The 24,638-nt window shown below is 51.3% G+C and overlaps 1 protein-coding gene across 1 annotated transcript in view; it reads right to left on the bottom strand.

The window, feature by feature from the left end:
* LOC128722119 (uncharacterized) overlaps nt 1–24,404 on the bottom strand; it is a 45,217-nt gene extending 20,813 nt beyond the window's left edge. The window contains exon 1 of the mRNA XM_053815953.1: nt 24,321–24,404. Within this exon, the coding sequence (XP_053671928.1) occupies nt 24,321–24,404 (84 nt within the window). The remainder of the gene's footprint in view (nt 1–24,320) is intronic.
* Between the last annotated feature and the right edge of the window lie 234 nt (nt 24,405–24,638).

Below are 24,638 nucleotides of genomic sequence, written 5' to 3'. Positions count from 1 at the left end.
TTAACCCGTTATTTTCATATAGTTTTGTGATAAAAAGATGCTCAATGATATGGGGAGCAGTGGTTTAAGTAACAGCAATTTATCGCATACCGTTTGCTGCTATGTTTTGTATAAAAAAAGCATTTAATGTATGCAGCCGGACAAATTATTATGACTGGCAAAATACTGCGATCGGATTATGACCAGCAAGATGAGACACTCAACGAGATCCTACAATGTGCGTAGAAAATTGCGATCGATAGCAAACGAGAGCAAACGAGATGGGATGCTGATTATCATGAGCCGGAAAGATCGACGATATGTACCGATAACATTAGGAGGGGAAATCCATTAAATTTGGTGTGATAGTCCAGCTGGTGCATGCAACCTCTTCGACGCATGATCTCTTGTTACTCACGATATGAAATTTGTCGCTTTTGGCGTTCAAAATGCGTCGTCGAAATCGTCCCGATAGCAGAGCAGCAGCGTGCGTCGTCGTCATGTGGTATTTTCATATAAATTCCGGTGACGCTTTTAAACAATTTTACATAATCTGTGAGCGTATGCAAGAGTTTTTTGAAAGGATCGAGTTTTCCAGTACCAAGTTATAAAATCAATTATATAGCTGAAATCGAATTTCCCGGCAATGAATATGCAGATCTTTTGACCAAAAGGGGTTGCTCGATGGCACTCTCATCGCCGCATTACCATTGCCGAACTGGAAGGAAATGCCCACCAGCAATGAAATTTTAAAATGAAGAATATGAACAATTGTAGAATTTTGTACTGTGGATTGAGAATTTGGAATGTATTATGTATTATGATTAAGCTAGCTTGAAAAACAATACGGCTAGGCCGTGAAAATATTTCAATTATTTCACACATTTCCGACTTTGACAGGCTATTACTCCGAGAATGTTGGATTTAAAACCATAATATATTGGTGTTAACTAAGTTTAACCCTCTAGTTGCAGTATACAACTGTTTTTCAAAAATCGCAGATTTTTTTTTTGACTTTTATCCCGGCAATTGCCCAACGTGCGGTGAAGGAATAACCGGAATAGGGAAAGAAAAGAAACGAAAAGCAACAAAAAAAGGAAGTACCCTGCCACTCGCAGGCGATGTTTCTTTAATGTTGTTAATTTACAGAAAATGAGCAATCCTGCGGCCCCAGTGGTAGGGTGGAAAAATTTATTGAAAGAATCCTACGCCCGTTCATTCGCTTCAAGCGGTCCCCTCGGGAGGGTGAGTTTTCCTCACAGTGCCGGATGGGATGGAGTTCATTTCTCGACCGACGAGGAAGTCGACGTGGCACCGAATGGTGGTGTGTTTTACCGTTCGCATACCCAACTGGTTGGCGTAACCTTCTGACTTGTCTTCTAGACCCGAGTCATGAGAAATACGACCACCGGTTCCCAAAGCAACAGATAAGGGAAAAAACAGAAAGAAGAAAGCGAAAGGTGAATCCATTTCCGGCGTTGCTGGAGTGTACGAATGGCGTGTTCGGAGTTGTTGGCCCCACACCAGTTACTGAAATCATAAGCTCGGGTGGAAATGTTAACAATGAGCTATAAACTCATGCTCACTTCAGGGCATTGCTTTTCAAATTGCATTACGATTTTCTAGCTCATTAATGCTGCAGCATCGCTGCATCCTTGCTGAGGCAACCATTACTACCCGGTCGCGTAGATGAAAGATGTACAAAATTCATCAAAGCAGCCACACTCCCGTGCCGGAGCTAGTGAAATCTCATTTTCAGATTCAAAACCCAAATCAAAGCCAACCGGCGTCCCGGTGCGGGTCCTTGCCGATGGGTCGCCACCGAGCACACTCCGGGCCAGGACAATATGCCGCCCGGTGCGGGCTGAATGGCATTTACTGTGGTTTACCAGCCACCAGGTGTAACCGCAACACGCTTTCCTCTACCGGTGGTTCGCTTACACGCGAGGGAAACGCACCACACGATGTTTGCTCGTCGGGGAAGCGAATAATTAATTTTCGAATTACCAACGCAACGCTCGGCAGGGAAGCTGCGCAACTGACGGACGTACGATTAGCATCCTCTTTGTCACCGTGCGCTATGGGGTCCTTTTCCGACCTCGAGCACATGCACTCCAATATTAATATGCACATCCCGGGCACATATTTTGACTGCTGTTTCGCTCGCTGAAGTGCAGCTTCGTTGCCATGGTTACAGTGCATCGTGGAGAATTGGCGGCAGAACTGACGAGCGCTCGGTTCTGGAATTGAGCGAATATTTTCGAGCAAACTTACTGCGGGGGGATTAAAATTGCTTCTCTCCACAATAGTCGCATTTAGCCTGCGTTTTTTTTTTATCGTAAAAACATGCGAACGTTCGCGTAATTATCATAAGCCTCACTTTTGTTGTTCGCAATGTCCGTTTTTTTTTCGCCGAGCGTATTTCGAATCGACTTTGATCCCTTTTCGATCCATTTCCTCCTGTAGCAACCGAACGATGGCGATGGCGCTCTATCCTTGAGATGCCTTAAGAAGGCTCCACCAAGTGTGGGTCATAAATTTCACCCCACCAAGGGAGCACTGCGCCGGGCGAAAGGAAAAGTGCCTGGGATGTTCGGGCGGTTGATAAACAAGGTTAATTGTAATCGAAATTCGACACATTACGACCATCCGGGATTGTGCTTGCTGTCCCCACCTGTCCGGCGCCTGTTTGGTGGGAAATTTATAGCCGGCCTCACCGCCGGTTGCATTCACACGATCCACCATAAAACCGACTCTCGCGGGCAGCTTTAAAGGCAGCTTGTGATGGCAAGTTGCGAAACTAGCGGAGGGGAGCGAAAAAAAAATATTAAAGGCACGATGCGGTGCCATATGTCCGCCTAGTGCGGATGGCATTTGCATCGGAACCAGCACACGATGGGACAGAGAACGATCCAACGTTGTGTGGTGTGTTACATGACACTCGCTGCCCAACTGTCCCGAGCTTTCAGGGCCACCATCGATCCGCACTATTTACGATCGGTTTGCGATCCTGCGAACCTGCCTACGCCTGAACGCCTGCAAGCGATGTGTACACGCTGGTCAAGAGTGTTGACCTATTCGCGTGCAGGTTTTACAATGGCCATTAAAGTGGTTCGTTGCTGGTGGAGTGTCATACTGGAGCGTGGTTTCAAATCGACTCACATCGGCCATCACACATGGTGGGGGTGTTTTTTATCACAAACCGACTGGCTGCTGCTCTTAATCCCAGGATCGGTGGGGTTTTTCCAACCGCCCGTATTTGGCGAGCTCTAAACTTCAATCATCTCACATACGACCATCGTCCGGACTACGCTCGGAAAGGGGAATGGAACAGAACGTATTTCTAATCAGTGGAACATTCATCCAGCCGTGTGGAAAAGTTTCCACCACCACCGATTCGAAGGACAACCCCGGCACGACTCAAAGCAGCGAAACAGAACTCGAGGGCGGGTGGAAAAGTTCTTCACTCCTCGAAACCCTCGCCCCAATAGTTAATTGGAAAGCTTTTCAACCAGTTTAAGGGCACCGTTTCATTCAATTCCATTTTCATTTCCTTCCCACCGTCGCCTGGGCCGCTGCCCCGGGGGTTCCTCGATTAAACGTAAGACGCCAGCTCACCCTGCCACGAAACTGATAACAAACCGAACACTGATAACAAAGTTTGCCTGTGAAGTCCTGCAACTTCGCCCTGCGGCACACACGCATGTGCTGGGGGAGAAGAATCCTGACAGAACGAGTGGGTGTGTGTGTGTGTGGGTGAGAAGGTTCAGTTTTTTTTGCTTCCTGCTGCTATTTATGTTCTGCCTATCTGTGGCCACTCCGTTTGAAAATGTCAAACCGACGAATCTTCGCACATCAACCGAAAAGGCGTGCCGGCACCGGCACCTGACCGCAATAACTTTCAATTTGTTGTTTAGATATCGGCCCGCTAGGTTGCGATGTCTTCCGACATCGACGAGCGACAAACGAGTCACGCGAACCACGCAGGACGAAGGACACCCGTGTGCTGGGCTGTGCCGATAAGGGAAGCCCTCCGCAACGTGTAAGGAAATTTTATGAGCCTCGGCGTGTGCACAGTGCGTTCCTAGTCTCGGCACACCCTTTTGGTTAGGGCTTCATTTTCCTTCAGGTTCGATGGCCCTTCCGGCGGTTGTGTGTGCGTTCTCCAGCCCACGGTGCGATTCCGTGATTGCTGAGGGAGGCAACACATTACGGGTAACTCCTTGGGGAAAGATTTTCTTCCGGTGGCCCGGTTTGGCCCGGCCCACGGTTTCGCATTCGCACCTTGTTTCGCCGTCTTTCGGTGTTCTTCGGTGCCGGGTTTTCCTTTTTCTCTGGCGGTGCGGAAAACTCAACGCAGACGGTAGACTCGTGCCCGGGTTCGTTCGGTTACTCAATTACTTTGCACATGTAAGCGCACGGTGAGCGTACGGTTTGGTTTGCCGTCGAGTCGACCCAGTTACACCACCCTTAGGGTGGACGGTGCGTTTTCTCCGACAGCACGATGGCTTACAAATTATTTATTAAGGAAGATTTTACTGCGCCGGTACATTTTATTACCGGCAGTCGAATGGAACACCTACTCGGGAGGGCTTTGGGTTCTATTTCCATTTCCATTTCCCTTTTTTTTATTGCAACTCCCTCGATCCTTTCCTTGCCAGTTCACAGTGTGAGGAGGAAAATTTACCAGCTGCAGATGAAGCAAGATTGTTTTTTGCATTTCAGTGGGTACTCTTTGGTATTCGATGTTTGATCTCACATCAACGTAGTTCATGCTTGAAAACGCTAAAGTTTGATAAACCTTCGACAGCAAATGCCGAATAGCGAATGCTTCGTTCGACACTGTATCGTTGGCGGATTGGCACCGGTCGGCCCTAAGCCTTCAATCCAACCTCCCCGGGTGCGTTATGTGGCCAACAACCAACAACCAAACCGAAGGGTTGCCGTGTAACGCTCGACGTCCGTCACGCAAGGACCGGACGAGCCCGTCGGGTTGGATTGAAGTTTCCTGCCAAACAGTGAGGTGTGGCCGACCGTTGATTAAAGCGCCGCACTAGCATTCGATTCAGCTAATGCACTCGGCACCGTCCGTTGCTCACTTTAATGCACGATTTCTACGCGTAGCCCTTACACAACCCCGGCATGCAAACGCTTGGGTTTATTGCGCGCGTGGGCTTCGCACGGAACGATAACGATCGGGATACTTTGGTCCGAGCAGGGCGAGGACATTTGCGGCCAGTCTGGCGGGCATATCGTAGCAACAACCTTCGATTCCTTGCCCGCTCGTGCCACCACAAAAAGAACATTTTCTTAAGGTGCTGTAGCACACAAACGCCCACAAATACATACGCATGTGCGCACGTGCGTCTAGGATCGCAGCAGGCCATGACTGGTAATGCGCGATAAGCTGCGAGGAAAAACGGCGCATATCTAATCGAATGTGCTCCACCCGGTCGTTTGAGCGCGGCTGGTTGGGGCTGTTGGAGAAGAAAATTAAACTTAACGGTTATGGCACGCCCCGGTAAGGGGCCACGTGGTGCGGTTATGTCCTTGCCAAGCAAAAGCTGCTGAGTTACACGGTCGTGTCGCGTCTGCACTGCCTTCCGCGTATTGTTCACGCCCTTTCACACACTCTCTCTTCGAAGGGCATTGTTTTTTCGGGGTTTCGTCAGAGCCCGCTCGTGAGCATAAAATAATTCATGAATTTTTATTGCGACATTTTCGCTCTGTTATTTCGGCACAATCGCCGATGTTTCGTGCGACCATCCGCCAGGGGAGGATGGAATCGCGCGTACGCAACGCTCCAAGTGGAAAAAAAACCCACCAGAGATGCGTTATAAATTTGGATTTGCGGCCACCCAGGGCCACCGTGGGGGATCGGAAAGGGCAAACTTTCCACGCCTATAAAGAAGGGTATTTCCCCGGTTAAATATGGTCGGGCGCAGGGCGCAGTAAACCATCCATAAAGTGGATTAAAATCCATATCGTTAATAGAAATGTGAATTACTTCTAAAAGGCGCCCGGTGTCCTGTTACTGTTGGGTGCGAGTTTGCCAGCGGTGGTGGTTAAGGGTGCGATAATTTACGACGTTTCGGAGATTATCGATTTACTTCTGGCTTTTCGTGACCATCCTCCGACTCGATTTGTTCGGAAATTCTCATAGGAAACTCACATTCATCCGCTGGTTGGCGAGTGGCGTAAATCGTTGCACCTCTTCAATACAACTTGACCGCATTAGCGCACCAGCGAAGTACATTGATTTGGGTGTGCGAAGCCTCAAAACCATCAAGGGATGGTTCGTGCCCTCGAAAGCCGACCCATCGAACGGGTGATTGGGCATGGATGGAAAATTGGTAATATCCTTGACGCGACGGAAGCGCGCCCTCTCGAAAAACCTTTCACGGGCTTAATCATATGTTCAAATAAACCCCCCGCTTTTGCAGTGCAGCGAGCCGCATACAACGAAAAATAAAAGCCACCGGATGGAGACCGGTACATTATAAAATGGTTCGTTTTCACTCGCGGTCAAAATGCACCGACTGCGTCGTAAATACGCAGTGGACGAGAGCTCACCCATTTGAGTGGAAAAACGGCGCTTCTGCTTATTCGTTGAGCATCCATCGGTGTTTGCTTTCGATCGATCAAATATAGCTTTCCCTACCGGGAAACTACCACCCGTTGATGGGGGTGGGTGAGTGAATAAAAACCATCACCACCCGTGGCACTGTTGCGCCGCGAATGGGAGCGAAATTAAATTGCACGAAAACCAGCTTGCACAAAGAACAAAATTGGATCCTGCGTGTTGCGTGTTATGCGTTTGGTTATGAATTTCCGGTCTCATTGCTCGATCGATTATGGGGCCTCGTTGTGGGAAGGCGCCAGCAAAAGGGTGGAGTGGAAAATCTGTGTGTGAGTGTTTGGGGTTTTTTTGTATTTTATTCTCATGCAATTGTAATTACATTTTCAATTCCAATTTCGAAAATGCACTCGGTGATAGGCCATGATCAGATAAGCACACGTCACTTTTCAATTGATAATTAACCGCGTAATGCCTGCATGGACTACCCGTTGGCGTCTGGCTGGAAAAACCTCTACCGAAAGGCTAGGACGCTTTCTTCGTAGCCTAGCCAGCGGTCAACGGAACCAAGACGACTCTCGGTGCCACTCGGGAACGCTTTTCGCTAAATGAAGCCGAGAGATAAAAGGTACCTGCTCTGGGTGCTTCTAGCGGCGAGCTATTTTACGCCCTCTTTTCTTTTTGCAATGCACCGTCCGCCAGGATGCATCGCTGCCAATGAACGGAGCCCACCCGAGCAAGGCATTAATTAAAACTATTTAAACCATTTTATCATAAATTGAAAAAGACTGGAAGCCAAACACACCGTTCCGGCGATAAAACCGGACCCGGCGTTCTTCGTTTCAGGTGCGTTTTGAGGTGAATACGCGCTCTATTTCCCCTCTCGAGTTGCACTTTCGTTGCAAATATAGTTCGCGAAACCCAACCAGAACAGGGCCGGATGCTGCTCAAAGTTTGCAGAAGAGGCGAACCACGGAGATGCAAAGTGCAAGTGGCGATTTCTTGCCGGCTTTCCCGACTCCGGGCGTTTGCGCACTCATTATGCTCCCCGTCCTCGGGTGGGTAGGTGGGAAAAGTGGACCGGGGGTTTCGGTCGTTGTTCAGCACAACAAAGCTCCATGACCAGCCCGCGTGAAGGCTCCGGACTCCGGACAGGACAGGAGAGAGCCCTTCAGTCACCTGATATCGTAAATCACCGCTTAAAGGTTATAATGAATTCGTTACTTTTCCGCTCGCTGGCGGTGGCTCGCTTGGAGTCCCGCGGAACAGGAACCGTCTTGAGTTTCACTCCCCATCTCCCAGCCCCTCTCCCCCTCTCCCCACTCCCCTTTTCCATCACCACCCGCGCGAAACCGGAGCCTCGCACAGGGCGGACTTTGAACAATTACTCCAATTTGCAATTATAAGTCAAATTGATTAGCGTAATAAGATAATAAAGTCAAAGCCATTCACCATTCGCTCGCGAGTCCGAAGGGCCGCACACTTGGGTCCATCTTCCACCGTTCGCGGAAATCGGACCCCGCGAGCGACCTGGCGAAACCTTCGGCTGGCGGTGTTGTTTCGAGCGCACGGCGTAAAAATGCATCGTCTCTGCACCGAAAACGTCAAGCGCCCTGGTTGGGGCTTGGTGGTGGGTCGGTGTCGGGCTGCCGGTGCTGCCACTTATTGGCCCATAAATCCTTCGCAAGCTGCGAACCTGGCCGCCCTACGAGGAAACTAGTTTTCTGCCCGTCTAGCAAGTGTGCTCGGGCAAGGGACCGAACAGGGGGCCAAACAATCGTGCGATGGTGCAGGCAAAACAACAACAACAGAAAAAATCTCTCCACTCCAATGTACATCCTTGAGGAGATGAGATGAGGGGGTGTAGGGTAGTGGGGTCGGGTGGTTGGAAGGGGCTTCAAGGGGCCACTCGATGGACGGCAGCCCGCGGCCGACCGCGAGTGGATTATCGGGTAAGAGCGTTGGCTGTGCTGGTTGGGGGTGGATTTATTAACGAAAAATAATAAGAAGCAAATAAAACATCGCTTGAATTGCCTTTATTTATAAACAGCGAGCGGAAAACAATAAATCACGATAGTCCCCGCGAGGTGAGCCATTTGCGCTGGCCCGACTCGAGGGAGCGAGGTTCCGCGAGGTGGCTTGCTATTATTTGTCGGTTTTTTTTTTGCGCCCACCGAACGGGCGCTTTCCGGCTGATTGTGGGTTTTCCTGACAGACGATAAAACAATGTCCTTTTTTCTCCCGCGGCTCTCCAGCCCCCCGGTACAATGGAGGACCTCACCAACCCTGCTCTTAAAGGCACGCGGCACAAGGGCTGTGAAAATCATCTCGGCATCGCTGACCGGCCGCTCCAATCAAATGTTGAATTATGTGCCCATTGTGCGCGATGGCGAGCCCTTGACAAAAAGAAGAAGAGAAGAAGGAGGAGGAGACGGAGGAAAGAAACCACCCAAAAGGTAAAGTGCGTTCTAGGCGCACCTGAAGTTGGCCTGGCTGGCCTTCTCGAAGGATGCACCGGCGTCGGTTTTCGGAAGGCACAGAACGAAACAGCCAATGGGGGCCCGTATAAGGTCACGAACGGGCGCGTACAAAAATAGACCAAGCCAGGCGTACGAAAACCGCTAATAAACTTGTCCACGTTCACGGCCCGCTATCTACCGCCCGCGATAAGGACGCTCGCGCAAGCACTCCCGAAGCCCTTTCAGCTTGGGACGCGCGTCCGAGCGCGATCTTATCGTGGTGCGCTTTTCCTTCGCGGCAACATAATGCGCGCGTACCAACCGCGGGCCTTGGAATGCGGCCCGGACCAGGTATCGCGATGGCACTCGGGACTTGGATTGTTGCTGAAAAAAAAAATAAAAACGAGTGTGTTGGGGCGTGCGTGGCCGCGGAAAACCTGCACCTAGCCGGAATGCGCCGGCCGTGCTGCCGGCGTGGGATAAAAGGACTCGCGCCCATAAATTATGCATCGCCGAGCGGACTCCAAGAGCGGTCCCGGGGCGGTCCGACAGATTGATAAAACATTGTAAACAAAGCCGCCGTTTGCCAGCGAGCGAGCGGCGAGTGATTTTGTAGCCACTTTGTTGCAAACCCGCCCGGCGCGCCCGACGAGAGTTTGACACGCCTGAGCGTTTGACGCGCCTGTACGCGCCTGCCGAAAAATGCTAATGAGTATTTATGGCCACCTGTCACCGCGGATTCGGGCGCGTATCGATCTTGCGCGATTGCGCGTACTTTGACATGCTTGTCCGACAGCCCACCGTGGGCAAATACCCGGACGCGTAAAACCGCTTCATTTGCGCGTTTTGCGTGGGTTTGCCCCCACCTGAGTGTGTTCTGCAAGGGACCTTGCACTGCCAATCTTAACAGCAGATCGAACACACCCGATAAGACCACTGTTGCCGCCCTCCCGAAAAATGGGGACCTGATTAATGGTGTAATTAATTTCGTTACCGGCAGCACATTATCGGTACCTCGGCGGCTCGGTTGAGTCCTTGCGCGAGTTCCGTGTGCGTTTGTGTGTGAAGGCGAAAAGGAACCGAGAAGCAAAACGGGAACACTGGCAATCGAGGAGACGGATTTGTGCGCGTCCGGCGGAGAAGAAATGACTGGACATTTGTCTTTGGCGTTTCCCGTGAGGCCCCCTCGGGGATGCTTGACGGAAAAGGAAGCAACAAAAAGAAAACCACGAGCGAACCTCTCACCTTTGGCCGGGTTAATGTGGTTCCAGTGGGAGGAACTCGCATTTCTCGCGCACTTCCTCGCAACGGATGGGGGGTTTTTTTTGTGCTAAATTGATGGCGGCTTTCCCGGCTCTGGGGCGTTGACTAATTTCGCGAACGCTCCTCACGAGGCATCTTCTTTTTTCTTCGCACTCATCCATCAGCAGCGGCATTGCCATTTTGTGGCGGTGAAGGTTGTAGCTCGATTGCCGCGTGAATCGCGTCCGGTTGTGCTGTTGCGCCATGCATACCATGACCGGGGCTCATCCATTAAAAATAAGGCAAGCCATAAACTGTCCGCGACTATCTTCCCCTATCCTTGAGAGGATGGATTCGATGCTTGATGGATGCAGCCCCAAGGCCGATCGCGGATTATTCGGCAAAATCAACCCCAACGGGCGCGGGCTCGTAAAAATCATAATGGTTAAGCAAACAGGTCGGGCAGAATTCGCCGACGAATTAAAAAGCAAAAAAAAATCGATAAATTCACATATATTATATTTCTTCCGCCGAACCATAAACCCGCTCGAAACCATCAATCTAGCTAGCGGCTACCGAAAATGGCTGGGAATCCGCGCACCAGCGAGTCCCGGGCCGCTGTTTGGCTAATAAAACCGAGCCAAAATCATAATTAACTCTCAAGGCGCAGCAAGCGTGAAACCGTCCCCGATGCCATCGATTTCGCTCGAATTTCCTCCATAAACGGCTTCGCTTTTTGGGCCGGTTTTTTTTTCGGGTGCAATAAAATTGGCCACCGACCGGCGAAAGCCTCCACAACTCACGATGGCCTTCGGAGGCTGACACACTACGGGTTCCCTCGCTAAGCGGCCCTGGAGCCGGCTGGCACCTCGGTAACGGCCAGTTCGATCTTCGGTGCGGTGATCAAACCCCGCTCTATGGTGGACGCTCGTAATTAATTCAACAACTGTTCTCACAAATGCTAGGCATCAATCAAGCCGGGGGCCTTGGGTCCTTGGGTGCGATAACCATCGGCAACGCACCTCGGTTGTGTACCGCGATCGCGAGCGTACGAGGCGATCGAGCGACATCTGATCGTGTTCCGTTCTGTGCGAGTTGCTAGATGTCTGTTTTTTTTTGTGTGTGTGTTCTCACTTATTTACTGCCCTCCCGCGTTGCTCAGCCCGGTAATGATCTCGTCTAATCGCGATACTTCTCGCCAAATGGAGCCCACCCGTCCGTGGGTCGCGATCGCACAGTACCCTGTTGCGAAGATAGGGCGCTTCGATCGCGAACGGCTAATTTGTGCCCCACGGGCACGGTGAACGCGGAAAAGCGCGTCAGAAATCCGTCAAGTCGACCGAACTGCGCATAATAAATGGCGCGCTTAAAAAAAAAAGGGATCGTGGCTACGGTGGATCGTCGTATCGCGTGCGCGCGATCATTCCGTGCGATCGTTCTGCGAATCCCAAGCAAGCCACCTCGAATAGGGCACCTTGAACCATTTTCGTGTGCCGCCGGCGCAGGGCGGCGATTTCCCAAACGATGAAAGTGAAGGTGAACCGAACCGGCATTTGGGCCAAACGCGAGCGAGCGGTTCCAAAGCGGCTGTCATAAGGTGACGTGAGTGATCGAGCTCGTTGCCTGAGCTGACAGGTTGATCCATAACCCTGTCTCTACGATCGTTTCGCGGTGCCATGCTTGTCGATCGCCTAACAGGCCGGGCAAGCGAGTGAAGCAAATAAATATGTCACCCACTAAAGGCGCCGAATGCGTTTGGTTCGGTTACAATGTGCGAACGACGGTCGATTGCGAGCCGTTTCGGAAGGAAGGGATTAGAGAAAAGCGACATTTCATTAAGCCTAAACGGCTCTCGTGCCCTTCCTGGGGTTACAGGATTCCTAACACAATGAACCAGCAAAAGAAAGGAAAACTCAGTCAATGGAACCGCTCGAGTGCTCTTCTGCTCTGCCTGATGGTTTCACTTTTCGGCCCTCGTTCGAGGCCTTCCCTTCAAGCGCCAGGAACCGGAGCAGCACCGAAAGAAAAGTCCCCCAGCCGCAAGAACGAAAATAACGCATGACACAGCCGGGGCTAGGGATGGTTGGGACTGCATACGGAAACATTTAATTACGTGCAGGAAAACAGAGCATAAAACTCGTAATTTAATTGTGAATTCACACTCCACTTCCAGGGCCTTCAAGAGCCGTGCCGGAACGCCAACCCAAACGAGCTACGACGCGACTCGCGATGACGCGCGGAAAATCGCGAAAAACTGGCGCCCAGGAAAAAGGAACACGCAACCTGACGCCCGGTCGTTCGCACCGCAGTTACGCGCGTGGAGCGATCCTTCCGGCGTGGGGCGATCAAAAGGGGGCGCGAAAAACACACCGCCCCGGATACGGCACCCAGCGCAATTGATTGCAGTAAACGTGGCCATGTCGCGGCCGGAAGCGTTCCAAGTGAAAAGACGAACAGACGCCTCCGTCAACGTCGCCTCTTTAGCTGGGGAGGGAGTTTACTGCGAGTGGCACGAGCGACGCAATCCTTCATTTGCATGTCGGCGTGTCACGCGTCCGAACGGTGGGAGGCCCTTTTTTGCCGCTAGCGCCATCGCTTGGAACGCATCCCGTAGGCCAACTTGCGGGCTGGTGAAATAAAACGGCTTGAAATTACGAGAGCAACGTGCGGGAGTTTTTTTATGGCAATTCCATAATTAAGACATCACTCGGTTGGGTCCACCGGAGTGGCATGAAGGATCGCTGGCGTGCTGTGGCTTGACAGCGGCAAAAAGGGCACCGAAAGGGCGCAGAGTAGCTTCGGCCACCTTCATCAGGGTCTTGGGAATGTTTTACCATCGCGCGGGTTGCATCTCGGGCGCTTTCATCGCGCAGTCACGCCGCCGCGGGCATAACTTCAAACGAAGCGACGATCCCGTGACCTTCGGCATTCGAGACGCCTTGCGGGAGTGAGTCATACCCCATGGTTGAATACTCGATATGCTCACTAACGAGGGAAAGGTCGGGCGTAAAAATGCATGAAGCTGGTGCCCTCAAAAGAAAGCCCCCATTCGCGGGGGGAAAACTAGATTCAGCACGCTCGAGCACCAACCATCCAGCCAGAGCGTTCTCTAGGAGCCACCAAAAGAGCGACTTCTTGAAGCTAGCTCAAGCCTCCCCACACGAAGACCCGTTATGTACCAGCTTAATTAAGCACTTCTTCGCCAGTGAGCTTCGATGCTTGAGCGACACCTCGGTGCTAATGATTATTCCATCCGCCACTTGGTGCGCCAATTTTCCGTCAATAATAACGCTTCACCGCGCGACGGAAAACCTCGCGGGTTTCGCTTCGTTAGACCCGTTCGGTCGCCACCACCCACCGTGGGCGTCAATCTGGGTGGAATCTGGATCGGGCGGGATTGCTCCCGAAACAGCTCCACACCGCAGGAATGTAACTAGCCTCGTGCACGATCCAGGCGATCCAGACCGCAGACCTTTCCGAGCTCGTAATTATAGCTCATTAACCGAACTTTATTCAATGACTGCGGCCGTGATTATTAGTGTCGCCGGGGCGCGAAGAAACGCTTCTTGTGTGTTGCTGCTGCTGCTGCTGCTGCTGCGCTTATTATGCGGCCACCCATTTCTGCGCGCCCGTTGCGCTTTTGCATTCGAAATGCGATGAAGCCGCAACAGAGCACGGGCCCATGCCCGTATCGCGTATCCGGTTTGCGGGCGCATGTGTTCGGCCATAATTACGGATGATAATTGCCGATATTAAGTTATACGAAATCGCTTATAATCGACAGCTATTATCGCTGTTTATACCGTTTTATTACGGCCCGCGTCTTGTGCCAGAGTGACCCGGCGGCGGTACTATTTATTTTCCCTCGTTAGGCCGGTGTTTGGCCGCGGGTGGACACGTTCGCAATGCCACCTTACCCGGTTTGCCGGTTGTGGTCGTCGTTGTTACGGATTAGAGCCCCCTGATGGCAGGTCTTAACGGGCGTCCTACGCACTCGCACGTCCAATGCAACGGACCGGCGAGAATCAAACGTGCAGCGGTACTGAATGCGCCTGAATGTAGGCAATAGCAACGTACGAAGCACCTTGAACGAACGTTTTCTCAATTTTCCACTGCCCGAACCCGGAAGTGTGCACCTAGCAACGGATTGCTTTCCATCGCAGGACGATGATACGGTGAAAGTACATGCAAACATACTGTATCAAGGAAAAAAAATACACAATCTACAAAGTAACCCAGCCAGTAAATTACCTGGTGAACCAACGTTGTCGAGTACAATATCCTCGGCTTAGCTGGATGGGTCCTGGCAGGACCTACTGGCACCGCTAGCTTCCCATTTTCCCGCACGCTCACCATTTGGATATTCGCAAATGTTTTCATGTCATTATCCTTCCGGCGAGACGGTCCCGCCCACGAGCCGTTGGCTGGGTTTGTTGGTTGCGTCGAAAAACGAACACCCAGTCGTTTGGAACACCCCGCTCGAGGACGGCTCTGTTTGTCGACGTTGACACTCGGCACATTTGACCGGCACCGTCCTCGAGGTCGGACAGATTCCCAACGGAAGCTTGCGAGCCGGAGCGTGTAACGGAGTGGTCGCATATATTTTGTTTATTTTTGTTTTTTTGTTTTTCGTTAGTGCCGCCTTTTTGCGTTGTTTTCGGCACAAACCTGCACCGGCACTTATGCGACGGACCGGTACTTCACTGCCAGACAATCGAGGCTAATGGAGTCGCATCGTTCTGGTGCAGGGGATTTGTGAGCGCATGTAGCTGGCGTTGTTTAGAGTATGTGTCCCCTCCCGTTTTTTTTGGCCCGTGTAGCGGCTGCAAGCATGTCAACCTGCCGAAATAAAGCACCCAACCTGAGTGTGCTTCTTCCGCCTCGGTTCCAGTCGGCTCAAACGGCCCCAATCCCGGAGACCCAGTCAGACTACGGCCAATCCGAAGGTACAACGGTGCGGTTTTATTCACATGCAAGCTCGCAACCGTGGGGCAACGTTGGGGCCCACCATCGCCGGGTGGGTTGTCATTTTTGCGATATAATTTATGTAGTTGTTTTGAATTGTTAATGATTGCCGGTGGAATCAAGGGCCGCAGTAATCACTGCCTACCGGGCGGTGCACGATCAGCCACAACCGGAGGCCCATTTTGCTGCCTACGTGCGACCACGCTTCACGACTTCCTACGCTCATCCGATGGGCTTGGGTCGCGGAAATGGTCCCACGGTAGCGATGCATATTTTGATTCCCGCCGAAGAACGACGGCTGGCTCGCTGGCTTGGCGTGTTTGTTGGCTCAACCACCCGCCGAGTGGAGTTGTGTTGTGTTGTGTGGACAAAACCCAAGCACCTCGAGCTGGTGTTCGTTTGTGGCCGGCTTTTCCCGGCGTCAAGTGGCATGTTTTGACGTGGAAAGTTAGCGGCTTCAACCGCGTAAGTTGGCAGACCTCCATCGTGATTGGTGGTGTGCTGCATGTAAATGACACCTTACACTCACGCACTGCTCATGTAACGTTCTCACCCTTGAATTGGTCGAAATGGCAAAGCAAATCTTTTTCTCTCCTTCCGATAACAAAACGTTATATTCAATCCAATTTTTACGCCCTCGTGCCCAGAGATGCAGCTGATTGTGTATGTTTATTGGGACGTGAAAGAGAGAAAAAAAAAAACACACAAAATGTCACAAGATGTAAAAGCCTTCGAAGCGATTACAATTACGCCCCCTTGTTAAAAGGGAACAGTGTTCCACCTACGCCTGACTAATTAAACCAACTGCTCAAGCACACTGAACCAAACCCTGAAGCACACTTTCCATCACATCGCCTAAGACAACAGAGTGGCTTCTTTTGCATACAAAAGAGGCAACCAGCCCGATAAACAGCCCCGGTGAAGCTAAAGCAAACATCGGCATGCCTTACGGTGCAGGTGCGCCTTGCCATTAGAAGGGGGCCCCACAATAAGTTGATCCTTTCGGCACAAAAGGATGAGCGAACAGGAATAATTGGATCGGATGCTTACCGAGTCGTAAATATTCCATCATCGGCACTTTTCACGCACGGGCGAGTTTGATAAATTATTTATATTCAATATACCTTCCCGGCCGGCGTGGGTAAGACCGGAGGAAAAACGCTTTCCCCGTGGCTTCGCAACTTCTCTCACACCCACACACACACGCCCACGCGCTGCCGAGGTTTCCGCTCGAGCCCCGAGTCAATAAACAGTGGAGGAAATTAAATAATCATTAGGCTTTATCTTGCCCGGGCGCTATTGTTTCAGCCTGGGCTTCTTCCCGAGCGAGGAAACAAATTTAATGAAATAAAACGCAAAGAAAAACATACCCACACACTGCCCTGTGGCGTAGGGAGGGGGCCGGGGGAGGGGGAGTGAAAAAAAAAGACTCACGCTATCGGCCATGAATATGGAAAAGGAAGGCACGCGGGATGGCAGAACCGGCCCGATTGTGCTGGATGGTTTTATTTCTCCCCGTGAAGAGGCCCATTGGTAACAATGAATTAGCATTGTACGACCGTGTGCCTGTGTGTATGTGTGTGTGTGGTTTATTTCCCTGACCCGGCTGCAAACGGAGCATAATTTCCTTTGGCCCGGTTTCCGCACACCACAAGCCCTAACCCGGATGGTTGGCGCCGAGATCTCGGTTCGTTCCAGCGGCCGGCGAGATAGCAATCTCGGCGAAAATATCGCCCGGCCATCGGTCCATCTTCACACACACACGGGCGGGCGGGCATACTAACCCGGCCGGCGGGGACACGGTCCAACATCATTCTGGCAGTCGACAGGGTACCCGAGATGGGAAGCTTTTTGGCCAGCTTCCCAGGATCGCCAGGTTCGCCTCATCAGCACGTCGCGGCAGCCGAGTGCACAAGCGTTTGCTTTGAACTTTTGCTTGTTCGGAATGTGGGTCCGGCTGGGTGGTGGAATTCCGACGGCCGGACAGATGCCGTTGACAGGACATGCCGAGGGCGTGAGTCAGCGACACACGGCCGAGGACGACCGGAGGGAATAAAAATAACGATAAAAGTTGCCAGCCAACATGCACCACGGCGTGCAACAACATAACGAGCTTGACCTATGCGCCGTTTCCGCTGGCCCTTGCGTTGGTAACCTGGTGGAGAGGGATTGCTGTTGATGCCTTTCCTTTTTATTGGTGCCCTCCTGCTGGCACCACGGTTTGCAAGTGCACCGACCATGCGGACCGGACGGTGGGATTTGATTGTACCGGCTGTGTGCAATGGTTGGCGAGGCGTATTTAAATGCACTTTTTTTTGCCTGCCATTTGTGATGTTGGGATTTTTTTTCTGCTCGTATTTTCTTTACCCATACTTGTGGCCGAGGAGACCTGGAGGCTGTAATCAAATTCCGCTCACATCCGGTCAAATTGGTGTTTGCCCCAAAATGAAAACTATACGGTTTGTGATGGTTTTTATGGTGAGTTTCCGAGCGCACCGGTGCACCGATTGTGGAGCGCCTGTTGCAGCAAAACTGCATCAGTGTGGGTTGAGGAAATTCCGACCCAACTGGTCGTGAGTAAACGCTAGAAGTAGAGCTGTGCCAATGGGGCTGAATGACGATCTGTTAGAACTTTGGGAAACCTAACCATGGTTTGGTTATTCGAAAAATTCGTCTAATGTTTGTTTTGATCAAAAGTTATTCATATCACTACCCTGCAAGTGCGCAAGGCTGATAGTGAGCCTTTCCGAATGTACGATTGACAGAATGAAACGTTACAGACTGCTCGATTTGTTTGCTGTACCACATTATGTGCGACGAATGCAAGTGGCTCTCCAACACCGAAGGGGGTTCACAGATCTATCAACGTCGATAACGGGCACTAGAAAAAGAGACCCCCATTTAGGCCGCACCGCATGTAGGTTGGAAGCGAAATGAAAATAGGATAGAAGCAACAGCAGTGAGAAAAAAAAATAAAGGCGAACAAAGTTCAACACGGGACACCTTGCCCGTCCGTGCAGGAAAGTGCAAGTCACAAAAAGAATTCAGAAGCGACCCTGACACAGGTGGACCATCGGTTTGAGCGTTTATCCCCCCTGGCGTACGCAAATGAGCACTCTCGCAGATCAACCGATAGCTTCTTGCTGGCGTGGGGGATGAATGAAAACAATGGCCCAATGGTTTGGCCTAGCTGGGCCTCAAAAAGGGAAGCCAACGTGCTTGACACATAGAACGCAAACAAAGCGAAACCTTTCGATTCGAAGCCTTTCATGCCAACGGTCGGGTGTAAGATGATGTATCGAGGAAGGTTTGCGTGTGTTTTTTTTTCTTCACCCAACCTCCAAAAAAAAACACACACACAGCATGCTGTGGTCGTTTCCGATGGTAACCTATTTGATGAGAATGACGTACAGCTGGAGGATGCTAGCCCTGGCTCAGGAGGCTGATAAAAAGCACGTTCACTTCTTGCGTACGCCTCCGACGCAAGCGAAAGCTCTGGAGGTATTTTGAGCCTCACAGCCCAAGCAATGTTCACCTTTGCGCCACAAAAAAAAACGCCACGATCGAAAGCGGAGCATTCGAAGTTCTTCTCCATTGGGCGGGCAGCAATTCGAATCGCCCCCTGTTGGCGGTAAATATTTTAATTTTCAGCAAACCGTAGCAAAACCCTTGAAACGCAGAGACCACAAGGCGGGTTTATTTAACTTTTTATTCTCGCTTCTTCGCTTGACTTTTCATTCTTTTTCTGCTCTTTTTCTTTTTCGGCCGAATCCTCTCCTGCCTACCACCACACCAAGTGGTCATCGATCTTTGTTCGTTCGTAGGGGCCCTCTCTATTCGCCGCTATCGCTCGTGGCATCGTCGCTTTTTTTTTGCGCACCAACGGGAATCGATTACCTTTCGAGCGGGCGTTCGATTCCTGACCAAACACAGTTCCCCAGGTCGAGCGTCGATCTGCTGGAGGCCACCGAGGCCAGCGATACTGCGAAAGGGCAAAAAAAAAGAGAGAAAAAGATCCCCACCATCCAAAACCGATCGACACCGAGGCTCCCCAAAATGGTGGAGTAGCACCGACATTCACTGCCCGTGACCGCAGTTGCGCCCCTTATTCAAGACTTATTCAAGCCCTCGCAAGCTTCGCCTGCTTCGAATGGGGCCTCGCGCGGATCTCGCGCTGATTGATGAGTGAAGGTCGATGGAGGGCACGATAAAATATTCAAATTCCCCCCGCGATCGCGTTTGAACAGTGCCGGTTCAGTTTCAGACCCAACTGGAGCCAGCAACAACGACACCATCACCTTCTCGGCATTTAAGATCATGCTTTACGCGTGAACAACGCAAGCGGCGCCCTCTGACATGTGGTTGATTAGTCGCTACATTCCGGTGTGGCTTCATAGCTATGCCTTTATTGAACATGATCGATACCGAAATCGATGTGCGTTTAAATTAAATACCACAACTCCCATCGCGCGCGGTGGCTTCACGTGTATGATTTAATTATTTGCATCCCTGCGGCCCATTACGCGTGGAGCGGAGGTTAGCTCATCAAATAAAATTCAGCCACACCATCCGACACCGAATAAGCGAACCGCAGCTTAAACCGCAACCGCAGGTCATTTCCCATCCCAGCTCTTGGCAAACCCGGGGAGATGGCGCCCTTTGTGAAAATGCGATATAATGGGGCGTTTCTGTGTAGCGCCGCTGACCAGCTGGTTTTTTTTTGTTCGTTCATCAGATCAAAAATGAAATTTGCATTATAAACGAGGTAATGAATTTTTTTTCGAGTAAATAATGTGTCCCACCATCCTACTCCGTTCTCACGCCTTGTCACATCCGGTCGCTGCACCGCAAATGCACCCAGCGCAGTGTCACTCAGCGAACGGATCGCGATTCGGATGCAATTATTGAAAATCGAACCATTTATCTATAGCTGAACGAGCGGGGCCGGCTTAAAGCTGAATTGCCATCAGGATCGATGCCTCTTTCCGTTAGCTGCCAGCTTCAATGGAGCCTATAAAGAGGTTCATCAAAACGGTGATAATTTCCGATTGGATGTGCAGCGATGCAGTGGGTGGCCTTGCATCCGTTGAAGCGGCTCGTTCGATGGCCAGTTCGTGCATAATTAACTTTTGGCAATCTGCTCCATCGACGAATCGGCCGCTTGCCCTGTACCACCCAGTCAAGGAGGGTGTCCTTTTGGGAGTAAAAGTGAAAACCACACCGACCGGTAAAGCGGTGGAAAATTCCTAAAAGGAAAATGCAGCCCAACCCAACGGTGTGGTATGAAAAATAGTACCCACGTCTTTAGTCGGGGCCATTAGTTGGCCCCCATTCCAGCGCCGATACCGATCGAGCTAATTAGCCGCGACTCGTGCATCGTGAAAAACCCGGATGATCAGCCCAGCGTGAACGGAGTGGCGTCGCGTATTAGGGCGGATGCTTGATGCCTGTTTTCACGAACCGATTACGGGGTGGCTTCTCATTCGAGTGGCCATCCAAGCGCGTCGCCAACTCGGCCATGCGGAATGCAGCTGCTGCACCGTGGCCGTATTGGTCGGTTTGCTGGGCGTCCTCTCACTTTTCGATCGATCGAGCCGGTGTTAGCTAATTATTTCGTAGAAAGCGGACGCGATTCAAACGGTGGTGGTTCTTCCTTGGGGAGGCTTTCGCGTGATCTATCCGGGCGGGTGATGAAGAAACAATGAACCGGTTCGGTAGCCTACAGCTTTCGTTGCGCGATGCGCTTTTCTAGAGTGATGAAAACGAGCAACTAGAGCTTGTTTGGAGGCTACGAAGTCGCTCCCAAGGGCCTGTTCGTAGGGTGAGACTACTGGACAGCCAGATAAACTGACCAGTTTCACTGCAACTGTATGAGAAAAACCAAGCCAAATTGAATGTTTCAAGCCCTCTAAGAACTTCGAACAGCACCATCAGCTTGAAATCCATTACATTTCCCACAGCCTTGCGCTCTGTGTCTTGTTTGAATGTGTTTTGTTGCCGCACAAGCGCTTTGGAAAATTTGCATCTTTCTTCGCACGGACACTACACTCCCTGGGGCGTATTTCGACGGATTTATCCAATCTCTTCCCACTGGCCGGGGACTGATCCGTGCCGAGCGTAATCCCTAGCCTTATTGCGCTGGCTTCAGCTTTCCCAGCACTAACCTTCACCTATATAACAGCCTGCCATCTGGCTTACACACTCACACGTCCCACCAGGGGGGCGTCATTCCCGCTACGACCCATTTGCGATACCATTGTCAGGGAACGGTCCATTGTTTTGCGGGAAAATGAGGCTCTTCTTGCGAAAGTCCCATCACCCGGACGCAGCCACCCATCGGGGAGCTTTCGGGTGGCCTCGCGCTGTTCTTTCGCACCGGAGTAAATAAGATGCCAAACCCATAATCCTGCAGTTAATTAGCAGCTTTGCTGCCGGTCGCATTAATGCTAAGAATAAACTGGAGCAACCGTCAGCGGTCGGTGGGTGAAAGAACCATCCTAACGAAAGCCACGGCATCGGCGAGTGTGCTGGTTTTCCTCTGCTCGACATTAATTCAGCCGCTCGCCGCTTTCTCACCGGATTCGAAGCGGATCCGATTAAGCGATTACTGGCACGCTTTTTACGAGCCAGCCGGTGTGACCGAGAGTTTTCCATGGGACACGGAAAACAGCCACACACACACGCGCACACTCACACAAAATTGATAGTAATCATAATTCGAACCTCGCCAGCGCTAAGTACACTCGTTGCCAGTGCTCGAACTCGATGCCTGGTACACCATTGTCTCCAAGATGGCCGTAAAAGATTGGAATTTATTTGGCCAGACTTCCGTTACGTTGTCCCCGAGAGGCTCGAAATCGCAAACCAAGCAACCAAGCAACCAAGCAACGGACAACAAATACCGGGCCCCGTTGCAAAGTTCACATAACTTGTGAGTTATTGGAGCGCGTAAAGGCCTGCCCCGTAATAACTCATCCCATTCCCACACCCACGATCACGGGTTTTTTGCGGAAAGTGTGAACAATCGGCAGCCGGGTGCTTTCTTTGCGCATCCGCTCTGCTGGGACCATTCATCTTAAAGACATACAACCGTCCCGATGCGGGCTTTTCGGGTGTGCCTTTGGCTAGAAGTTTCGAAGCATGGAGATGCTATAATTGCTATCGGCTAGGGCAGGCGCATGGTTGGTTTGGTCGGCTCAAACATAAATAAGAACAACGGGAACATGGGACTGGGGGCCCGGATTCGGTCGCTACAAAGGTCCTTGCTGCAAGGACGTGCGCCGGTGCGACAAAAGTAGACGGGGCCGGGATGTGATGCTGTTTTCCGGGAAAGGACTAATGAATCAGTAAATAGTATCCGAACCCGAGGGCCCGAGGTGTGAAACGATTATCCGTATCCTTTTTGCCGTTTACCGACACAGTTTGGTCATTGTTGGTTAGCAACGTGTTCTCACCGGTTGTGGTTGGTTTCCTGTCGAAGGGGCTCGTTTAAATTTTTGGTTGGATGTAAAAACGGGTTTAAACACACATAACTCTTCATGCTAGCCTCGTTTAATCCCGCATCCTGTGCCGTAAAGCATTGCTGCATTGAATGGGTGGAACTTCCGACGGGAGCACGAATGATCACTACCCATAAAGGCTCCTCGTCCAACGGCGCTAGCTTTAATCGATTCTACAAAAACGAGGTCCGCAACGATAACAGCACAATGTTTCGCGTTCTCAATGCGGTCGATTCACATCGACAACAAGCGATCGGTGTCCTTTTGCACCGTTGGTCTAGTCCAGCCAACGCTAGTTAACGTTGGTAGGAAGCGAGTCAGAATTTAAGACACATAATTTTCACTCACCCGACCACGGTTCGGTCTGCTGTCTTGTGCACTAACAGCGTATCGAACGATAAGCCGTTCGAGTTGCATTCCAATCGTCTCCAATCGTAATCGACAACGAGTCGCAATAATGGCGGTTGGGAAAACGGAACTCGAAAAACCACCACCATCGCCGGCAGAATGGTATTATTTTACAATTGTAAATTGCCACCGCTACGCCAGTGGCTTATCGACGCGAAAGCTCCCAAGGACGGTGGCAAGCGATTGGAATGGGCGAAACGATAGAGTTTTAATTGGCGTTTTTCGCTTGGCGTTTTTACAAAAGCTTGATAAGAGTTCACAAGCCCGAGGGGCTTTTCACTTTTCGTTGAGGATTGTTTAAGTGTTTGTGCTTTTCGGAGCTCGAAAAGTAGCTCGAAGTTCAGCAAGGGCTAGTGATATCCGTGGACGGCGTACTGGTGGAAGCAAAAGAACGGGCAGAAATCATAAGTATAAATTATTCCGGCGACAAAACGCAGCAAATCGCCAACGTGTCGCCCCAAGAACGTACGCATTTTTCCTCGTTCTTTGGCCACAAATTGCACGCTTAAATATGCGGCAAAGCGTAAGCAGCCTTTGCCCACGATCAGAACGATAGCGATCGACGGCAGAATTCAATATCCCCAACGGCAGAGGGCGGATTATTCATTACGAGCCACCGGGCGGCAGGAATCCCACCACCAGCAGCAGCGAAATAATGCGAAAGACACATTTCCGCGGCACACGGCACGAAATTACGAACCCACCAACCTGGCTGGCTTCCTTGCCGAAAGGGCCGCCCGGGAAGGAACGAGAAACCGGCCACCGATCCCGCGGGCTAGAACAATGAGGCGATAATATAACTATTGTATGGAATTGAATAAATTTGATTTTCAATTCGAATAAATTTCATCCCGCAGCTGTCCCGCTGGCCCAGCGGAGGGTGTGCCGTGGCCATAAAATCCGGCCCTTGGCAAGCTGAGCGGCAAGATGGCGGCACCCGATTATCGGTGGCTTCGCTTGGCCCCGGTCGATGGCACGGAGTGGCATTTACCAAGGCTGGCCGGCTCTGGCACAGGTGCCGATTGTTAACGAGCTCAATTTCCATTCAATTTTCCATTCGTCTTGCGGTTGCCCTTAAACATGCCACCCTGGAGCCCGTGGTGCTTTAAGGGGCACGGAATTAAACGCGACTTCCGGTAACGCGGGGCCAGCCCCTAAAGACCGGCCGACAAGCTAATGAGCGCCACTCACCTGCAGTTCGTGAAGAAAGTCCGTCTCGTCCAGCAGCACGATCCGCACGGTGATGGTTTTCGACGATCGGCAAAGGCAATACATTTTGCTTCCGTTTCGGTGTGTCCTTTTGTGCTGCCCGTTTGCGGCTCACGTTCAATATTCACCCCACCAACCGAACCGGGGGTGTGCTGCGCCTTTTTGCTTTTTCTAATTTCCGCGGCTCACAGAGGTCACTTGAAAGTCATCGCTTGCAAGCGCACTACCGAACGCAGCACCGGGCAGACGGCGAAAATGTACGTATAAAGCAGAACCGGAGGCAGCATTCCTGGCGCGAAG

This window comes from Anopheles nili, chromosome 2, assembly GCF_943737925.1.
Source record: "Anopheles nili chromosome 2, idAnoNiliSN_F5_01, whole genome shotgun sequence".
NCBI lineage: Eukaryota > Metazoa > Arthropoda > Insecta > Diptera > Culicidae > Anopheles > Anopheles nili.
The sequence above is the reverse complement of the archived record's forward strand: the minus strand, read 5'-3'. Positions and strand labels throughout refer to the sequence as shown.